This window comes from Pygoscelis adeliae, unplaced genomic scaffold (assembly GCF_000699105.1).
Source record: "Pygoscelis adeliae isolate BGI_AS28 unplaced genomic scaffold, ASM69910v1 Scaffold407, whole genome shotgun sequence".
Taxonomy (NCBI): domain Eukaryota; kingdom Metazoa; phylum Chordata; class Aves; order Sphenisciformes; family Spheniscidae; genus Pygoscelis; species Pygoscelis adeliae.
In genome coordinates, this window is record NW_008825251.1 from 1,220,466 (window position 1) to 1,229,601 (window position 9,136).

The window sequence follows — 9,136 nt, forward strand, 5'->3', positions numbered from 1 at the left end:
CACTCATTTTCACCTCTGAGGTACCTGCATGTGCTTCTTCTTTCTTGACTCCCAGAGCTTTCTTTACAGCTACCGCTTCCAGCCTAGGAGTTTCTCTCTCTATAAATACCCAATGCTCCGAGCCCTGCATTGCAATTGGAGCAAGAAGAGTTAGCATCAAACATACTTTACCTAGCTGCTGATGACTGCTGTCATGACTAACAGAAAGCTGATCTGCCTCGGACAGGGCCGACTAAATTATTATTATTATTATTCATGCAAGAGTTGAGGCAGGGTCTATACGAAGAGCCTGGCAACTTGCTGATGGAGAGAAGGGACTGAAAATAAGGGGGCTGATGCCGTGACGGGGACTGAGCCCCTCTGTCCTCTCCAGGGACCATGTTTTGCTCTGGGCAGTGGCTCACTGACATACCTGCAATATCTGCAGCTTTGTTGGAAGTACAGAAGTGGGAGCAATGCTCCCAGCAGACACATTAACAGCCATCAGGGCATCTCTCATGAGGCAGGGGAACACAGCTGGTTAAACCCAACTGGGACTCCCCATGTGACTCCTGTTTTCAGCTGGCTCGAGCAATCTCCATGAGCAAAGGGTGAGATTTCATTGTAGGCAACAGTCTGTCTTTTGAGTAGCTTCACTCTCAGCTTCATCCACGTGCCCTAAGACTGTCAGACTGCCAGGAGCATGAGCAAGAAAAGAAACCACCTTTAGGCATCAGAAAGGCCCTTTCTCCTTCCTACCAGATGCTGCAGCTCAGATTCACTCCAGAGACTATCCTTCCTTTCCAGGTCTCCAGGGAAATCTCATCAGAAGCAATTATTTAGCAGAGGTTTCTAGCAATGCTGACACCAAGCAGTTCAGAAAATGTAACCTGTAAGAGGTTACCTGTGAAATGTAAAAGAAGACCACGGGCTTGGCAGCTGAGACAGCTTACGGGTACTGCAACAAGGACCAAGCAAAGGTTGTGGAGCACCCTGCAGCAAGGGCACAGCGGGTGTGTGATATACCACACAGCGTATCTGTGCTGCTGTGCAGGGGAGGATGCTAGATTACTGTTACTACGTACACTTTGTACATTCATGTGCTTGTCCTGCGAGACAGCTGAAGACTTCACAAGTGCCAAGAACAAAGCACTGCTAAAATTCAACCACTTCTGGAACAGAAGGTAGAAGATAACCCACGAGAAAACAGCAGCAGGAAAACATTTGCACCGATGAGGAAGCCCAGCAGCCTCCTCAGCCATCCTACCATAGGCAGCACACGCGCGAAGGACAATGCTGTGGGCATGGTCCTGCGGAGTTCACCATGGGGCTGGCTCTGCCCATGACACAGGCTGCCTGGGCACCAGCCTGCAGGCAGAGCCAGCGTCACTTCTGCAGGCTGGGCAAGACTGACCCTCTGTGGCACCAGGATGCACTCCAGCCCCAGTGAGTCGGGGGCTGGCTGCCCACTGCCCGCTCAAACTAGGAAAAATAATCCATGAAAACATGAGCCATGCCCCATGCATGTGCCATGGGGTGTCAGGGTGAATGTTTGGAGCAGTTGCACCCAAAATGGAAACCTAATAACTGATATTGAATAAGGGGAAACAGGGGGGCAGAGGGAAGCAGAGCAAGAAGGAAGGGAAAAGAAGATGAGATTACAGGAGAGAGAGAAAGGAGCAAAACCGATTACTAGTGGAAGGGCTTCCACAAGGAGAGGAATCAGAGATTGGTGAAAGCCCCCAGCAGAAAAACGCCACCTCCCAGCTCCTGCCTTCTTTACCAGGTGCCAATGAAAGCAAAGCTTCCTAGGCACAGTGCCCCAGGCCTTGTCCTGGCAGCACCTGAGCAAGCAGCAGACCTCACGCCTGCCCCCCTGCCCCAGGCTCCAGCAAGAGTGTGGCTGCCCCCTGAAAATCCCCTATGAGTGCCAGCAGGGCTGTGCCTGGGTCGGAGGCACCACGGGGGCTGCGTGCGGGTACGGCCCGGCGGCGGCCGCCGCCTGTGAGAATGCCGGGCCACCCGGGGGCAGAGGTGGGTGCAGGCTCTTCGCACTGCCAGGACAGCCGCTGGGATGGCACACGTGCATCGCAAGCCATGCCACACACATGGCGGTAAGGGCACCCTCCTCCACAGATGGAAGACAGATCCTTGCCAGGGACTCTACCATGGCACCTGCACCCTGCCACAGCCAGGCAGCCCTGCGCACCCACACTGGAGGAGCCAAGTCTTCAGGAGGCCCATCTCATGCCAGCTCCCTACAGCATTGCTTGCACAAGCTTTTCCGATATCCCTTTACCCTGTGCTCCCAAGCACTGTCTGCTCTCCAGGTCCCTTCTTCCACACCTGCCTCCAATGCAGGTTTTATTTCTTCCTAGTCCATGGAAATTGCAACAGAGGCAGTCGGTGACTGCCAGGAGCACCAGCTTGCACCTAGGTCTTTCACAGTTGGGTTTGACCCATGAAAGCAACTTTATCACTAACTCAGCAACTGCATTGGGCCTGCTGGGAAGCCCAGGTTGGTCTCTGGCATTCCCTCAACACCAGTCTTCCCGTTCAGCAGCAATGCTCATGGGTGATTCAACCAAAAGACCGCTTACTTTCCTGAGGGTACAGCAGCTTCTCTTCTGCTCCTGCACTGCAGTCTCATTGCTGAACCCTTTCTGCAGCCAAGGCAAGGATAGAGAGGTTGTGAGCACATGTACAAATCTCTTCAGTGAAGCCCTCTCGTCCCACTTCTCTGGCTGCAAACCGGAGTCCTTTGGAGGAGACCTTCCCTGGACAAAGATCATGAGTTTCTTCAGGCTTCTTCTCTGAGTTAAGGCTTGAGATATATGTTGTAGATCAAAAAGCCTTAAGACAAGTCTTCTGAAGCCTGGAACAATGTGTTCGTCCATGGCAGCACCTCTTAACCAGTAAGGAAAACCCAAAAGCTCTGGATTTATTTCCAAACCAGCTTTCTTCTCCTCAAACTTTGTTGGGATGAGCACAGCCCACTCCAAGGGAAGAGCCAACTACTCTGTGGTGTGATCTGAACTCTGCTCTGGAGGGCTCAACGCCAGCTCCGGCCACAGCTCTGGTTCCACAGCTCATGGCAGCCCTTGTGTGTCTCCAGAGCCTGAGGACTCTTGGGGATGTTCGGAGCAAATACCTGGATACTTGGGTATGTCCTCCAGGAAAGAAGAGAACTTCTGGAGCTTTGGAGGTCAGTAGGCTGGCGGGACAGAATGTGTGCCAAGGCAGGAGCTGAGTCTAAGAAGTGATGATGCTGGGAAGGGTCTGTCCATAGAGCAACCTTGAGCTCCCAAGGGATAAATTACCTTCACATTTCTCCCCCCTCCCCCTACGCACCTGCCCTGGGAACAGGAGAAGACAAGTTCCCACATATCAGCTGCTGAGTCTCAGCCACTAACGCCTGGAGAGAAATCACCAGTGAGGCCACCCTGGCACCTGCACCCCAGCGCAGCCCTGGCATCCTGAGGGTCTCCAGAGGGTGGAGGGGAACTCTCTGAATCAAGAGATGTGTGCGCACCTCACTTCTGCTGTTTCTGTCCACCAGCTCCTAAATACTGACATGTAGAGGGTCCCAGTGTGGACCAGGAGATGCTGCTGCAGAGCCCAAGCTTCACTGAAGGTGCCTGTATCTTTGTTGAAGCCCGGGGTTGTGCCCCAGCCCTCACTCACACCCATACTGTCTCCTGGGGACACACACTACAGCCAGTCCAGGTTCAGGCTCCAGATGTGCTGGTAAGGCACAGCCTGCCAACACTGGCAACTTCTGCACTGACTAAGGGAGATGACAGGGAGCGAGAGTGGGACCAGCCTCGCCCCTGCCCCTGCCCCTGCTTCAGCTGCCCCCCTGCCCAATGCTGCTCCTGCTCCGCTGTCTTCCCTGGGGGCACTCAGGCAGGACGTGCACCCCAGCATCGCTGGGCAACACACTGTGGCATGGCTGGGTCCAACCACACCAGAACCAAGTCTCAAAGACCAGTTTTCTTCTGCGCAGTGGTATCTTCTCTTGGCTGTCCTGGGAAACAACCACCATCATGTGAGAGAAACCCTGCATGCAAGCAGTGCCGAGAGCCCACATTCCTCACCCGTGTGCACTGCGCAAGGACATCGAAGGCAGTATAACCCTGCTTTGCACAGGCATAAGTCCAACATTTCTGATGCCTCCAGAGATGCCCTATTTCACGGTGCCTGGGCCCAGGGAACTGTAACTATAGCCAAAATGAAAGGAAAGCACAAGGGCTTGCTAAAGACAGCTTGTAGCTGCCTGCCGGCTTGCACCTGGAGCGGACACCCACAGAGTGCCTGTGCCATAGGGTCAGCACTGCCTCGGGACCCCCAGCACTGGCCTCCAGCATGGCCCCCTCACCCACACAGCCAGCCCTGGGTGTGCACAGCAGGGCTCCACTGGAAGGTCTCTCCCAGGACCCTGTCTCACAACCCAGAAGAAACAGTCAGAGGAGCAGATTCCACCAACAGCCCTGTCCTGGCAAGGGATCCTGCCCATCGCTGGAGAGGGAACCCACCTAGGGGGGCCAGCAAATGGCTCAAGGTCTGCTCAGAGGGCAGGAGCCACCCTGGCAGGCCGGAGGGTCCCACAGCCCACAGCGAGGCAAACTGTGAGAGCGAGGGGTGGGGAGTTAAGGAGGGTGGTGACAACCTCAGGAGAGGAGACAAGGCTTTTCTGCGTGAAAGACTCCATGCTTAGGGAAGCTCCATGCTCAGATGCAAAATCGTCTAGGGTGTCCTCTTCAACCGTCTGTGCCAGCATGGAAACCCCAGCACCCACAGGGAACGGGAGAGAGACAGACAGAGAGAGAGCACATGAGAAAGAATGAAGGAACAAATGGTGGGTAGATGGGTGGGTGGATGGGTAGATGGATGGATGGGTGGATGGATGGATGGGCGGATGGATGAACAGAGGTCACAGCTATGCCAGCTCTAGATGCTCCATTTACATCTCTGCACTTTACATATTTGCTTGTAAAAGAAATGTGGGGTGAAGTCCCTCTTCCTCTTTCCAGCTCACTGCTTTGATGAGGGGCTGTGAGCTCACCTCTGCCCAGACGACCCTGCAGCCCTGGGTCTCTGGTCAGTGCTGGGGACCAGCAGGTGCACATGCACATCACGAATCTCCCGCAGAGAGCCCCTGGCCCAGCCGTCCTGCAGCACCCCGCACCCTCCTCGCAGCCCAGCCTCACATCCTCACTTGCTCTGCAAGACTGTCCCAGGAGGGAGCCAGGGCAAAGCGGGCCCCGCGTGTGGTGTCCACCCTGCCTGGAGCCATGCCCACTGGTGTGGGCACAGGACTGGCTCCAGAACCCCCACAGGGGAGAGAACACCATGAAGGAAGAGCAAGCAGGGAGGGTCCCTGGCAGGGAGAGGGCATCCAGGCTGGCACCAGGGATGCCCTTGTCACATGCTGCCTATACTGAGCCAACCAGGAACCCAGTGTCACAGAGCACCCAACTGCGCCACATCCGCGCCCTTCACGCAGCACTGGGGGCTCTGCATGTCCTGGCACCCCCAATTCCAGCTCCCCAGGCGCCTTCCTTTCACACTCGCAATCCCACTGCAAAGCCAGCAGGCAAAATGCCAGGAGGGGAGGGGAGGATGTGCATGCAGGATGCCAGTGCGGCACTGCTCACCCCTCCACCTACTTCCACCACCCAAGTCCTAGCTGGTGAGAGCACAATGGGGCACCTCTGCGCAGGTGCCTGGTCCTGCTCTGCTGAGGACACCCCTCGGGCGAGAGCTGCACCGGGCACTGCCACGCAGCAGCCCTGCTGGTACGAGGGGTGAGGAAAGCCCTGTCTCTTGGGCCAACAAAGCCACAGCCCAACTCTCAGGTACCCCCAAAACACAGCCCCCCAGAGAACGATGAGAAGTTCAACCCCATGCAGTGCCTGGGCACAAGGGGAGATCACTACCAGCAGTGTGAAAACGGTTAGCTCGTTACAAAACAGAGACAATGGCCTGGTCAAAGGCCCCCTCCCTCCACCCCGTGTCCCCCACCACATAATTTCCACCATGCTTCCCCAGGGTAGCACAGGAGGCAGAGACCCAGAGCCCAACAGCTGAGGAACACTTCCCCACGAACAACCTGATCCCCTCCATAAGAGAAGCAGCGGAACAAACCTCGCTGGCCTTCTCTGGGGTTCCCTTTGGTGTTTCATCCTCATGCTTGGGTGAGGAAGAGGCTGGTGAGGAAGGCAGCCTCCTGTCCCGGTCCCTGTGAACCAGCTTGCTGTTGGGCTCCTTCAGGGTCCGTTTCAGCTCATTGATGCTGGCCTGATGCTTCAGCAAAACATCTTCTGGCTTGTCTAAAAACTGGGGAAGGAGAGAGGAAGATAACTATGGTTAAAGCACCAGCCAATGCAAAAGAGATGAGCAGGGGTACTGGGAGGGTTTGCTTCACACTGGGCTTGAATTTAAGGTCTCAAGAGACAAATGAACAGCATGTCAGAGCACCCTGGTCTGCAATTCTCACTAAGACTGTTGCGGGGAGCAGCAAAAAGGCAGCACGTGGCTGAATGTGCTTGGCAGGCTTCCCTCTGTGAAGGGCACAGCATGCCCCTTCGGCATCTCCAGCATGGCCTGTTGAGGACAAGTTAAGTCACCTGGAGGAAGAGAGCGGGCTCTCCCTTGGGATCAGCAAGAGATCAGGCCCTTTTGGAAATACCAGCAGCCTCCCCTGCTGCTCTCTCATGCCAGGCGCAAAGGGAGCCCGAGCCTCTGTCCCCGCAGGGCAGGAAACTGGCATTTCCAACGGAGCTCCTTCAGATGGGCTTCTGCCAAAGGGCAGGAGGTCAAGGGCTGGTCAGAGGTGTCCAGCATGGGTCCAAGCCTGGATCACCATGGACCAGCCTGGGCCCAATGGCAGCCTGGGGTGGGGTGCGGTCTGGCCTGCTGTGGAGAGAGGACAGCTCAGAGCGCTCAAGTGCAAGGTGGGGTTTAGGTGTTAGAGCATCGTTTTGTGACGGTACAGGCACCAGGGTGGCTCCCCTCATCCTGCCACAGAGGTGGGCAAACTGGCTCAGAGCAAGAACCAGCAAGAGCAAGAACCCTGGCTTCTGCTTCAAACTCAAACTCAAACCTCTTTTGAGGTTCGAAACGAGTCAGCTAAAATACTTCCCCGGTATTTCTCCTCAGCAACAGCCTTGAGACCCAAGAGAGTCCCATGAAAAACCCTACAAAATTTTCCTGATCCTGAAGGCTCAGTGCAACTCATGAAACCTCCCACCCTGTGGACCCCCGTGTCTGAGTCATGGAGAAGTGCTTCATGATTTGCCCACCTCTGGGCTTGGGGTGCTCTGGGGGCTGGGGGAGCACATGCACATGCAGCAGGGTAAGCAATGAGGCAGGCAGGGGAGGAACTGGGACCGGTGCCCACCATCCCGGCGGGGTCTGCTCTGCGGTGCCGAGCGGGACAGTGAGCACTCTGTGGTGCCAGCACGGCAAACCCCATCACCTGGCCGTGTTTGCCTCCGTCGACAGCTCCAGCGAGCATGTACATCCCACTGCAAGCAGAGGGGAAACCCCCAGAGAGCAGCCGTGGATTTTAGGCTGGGATGAATCGTTCCTGATGGGGGGCCACCATGGACACAGGAGTTTGTGCAGGGGAGGGCACAGCCTCCCTCTTCTCTGTGACAGCCCGCTCTCAGGCCGGGCAGATGCAGGCAGTTGCCCTCTGGCACAGGGGGTGGGTGCCAGTGCCTGCCCCCACAAACAGCTGAGCCGGCGCTGAAGGCAGCTCAGAGACTCATTTGCTCCCTGCGGGGCGGGATGGCAGCCGCAGTGCTGCGAGGAGCTCCAGCCCGGCTCTCCGCGGAGGGGAGCCACGCTGCAGGAGCAGGGGGCTGTGGGAGAGCAGAGCCACCAGGCAGGGCAGGTGGCAGAGGCAGTTCAGGTCAGGCAAAAGCAGAGCGTGGGTCGGGGCGCCAGCAGGAGGGATGGGACCAGCCTCCACAGGAGAGCTAGGGCTGCAGTGCTGGACGGAGAGGAGACACGAGGCGAGGACATGGCGGAGTCAGTAACACGAGCAGAAGCCAGGTCTTCCCAACGGGCCAAGGACTTGGCGCAGGGGCCTGGCCATTGCGTCTTGGGAGGGCTCTTGCTCACACGTACGATTAGGACTACCTTACTTAGTGGGATAGAAGATGCTGTGTGCATGCTGGGGCAGATCCCCAGCTGTTTGCTCATCGGGCTTCTCTAGCATCCAACCCCCACACCCTGGTGCATCTTGTATTCCAGTAAATAGGGTGACACACAGTGTTGCTTTGGAAAGGATGGACAATATGATGCACCGATGAGGACTAAGATACTCCAGAGAGAGAATACCTCCTGCTTGTGCCTGGGGGTTGTTTCGTGCTCCGGCTGGCAGCAAAGAGAGGGTTAAAAGTAACCAGCAGGGTCAGTCGAGGGAACTTGTCACAAACATCACAGTTAAGTTGATGGGCTGGTAGGGCGCAGAAGGACCGGACCCCCCCTCCCCTCGCAGCATGGGGCTGAAATAGGCTGGGGTGTCCCTGGGCCAGCCCAGGGGCCAGGGCAGGGAGCGGGTGGGCTGTGCCTGGGCAGTGGGGGGCACAAGTGAGTACTGGTGTGCCTGGCCTCTCCCCATCCCCATCCCTGTCCTGGAGCGGGGCTGCTCCCAGGTCCAGCCCTGCCTGGGAACAAGCCTTGAGACCACCTGGAGGGCACTGGGGAATCAGAGTTGAGCCAAGCCCCTGTGACAGCCCCATTTCCACCGGTGAGGCCAAGAGCCATGTCCCAAGAGTCCCACCAGCCTGGGGCACAGCTGGCAGAGAAAAGGCTGCAGGCGACTGTGCCCTGAGCTGACCCTTCCTGCCTGCAGCCCAGCCCTGCTGCCTATGCCCGGTCCCCTGCCTGCCCTCTCCAGGTGTGAGCCAGCCTACCGCTCCACCTCCACCCTCCTCTGCCCGCCTCGTCTGTACCTTCAGTTCCTTGATTTTCGTTGGGGTAGTCACCTCCTCGTCCTCCGTCTCGGACCGCCTCCTGCTGCCAAACTCACCGTCCTCATCCTGCTTCTCACCCTCTGCCCCGGTGTCGTGGTTCTCGCTGACGGAGGCTGGGCGCGAGAACTCTGCCCGTGGGGGAGAGGCCAGGTCACCCCAGCCCCGCCCCC

General features: G+C 57.1%; 1 protein-coding gene across 1 annotated transcript in view; it reads right to left on the reverse strand.

The window, feature by feature from the left end:
• Window positions 1-9,136, reverse strand: part of EPB41L1 (erythrocyte membrane protein band 4.1-like 1) — a 29,275-nt gene that overhangs the window by 12,249 nt on the left and 7,890 nt on the right. The window contains exons 11-13 of the mRNA XM_009329363.1: window positions 8,946-9,094; window positions 8,329-8,364; window positions 6,127-6,318 (exon numbers count right to left, since the gene is read on the reverse strand). Of these exons, the coding sequence (XP_009327638.1) occupies window positions 6,127-6,318; window positions 8,329-8,364; window positions 8,946-9,094 (377 nt within the window). The remainder of the gene's footprint in view (window positions 1-6,126; window positions 6,319-8,328; window positions 8,365-8,945; window positions 9,095-9,136) is intronic.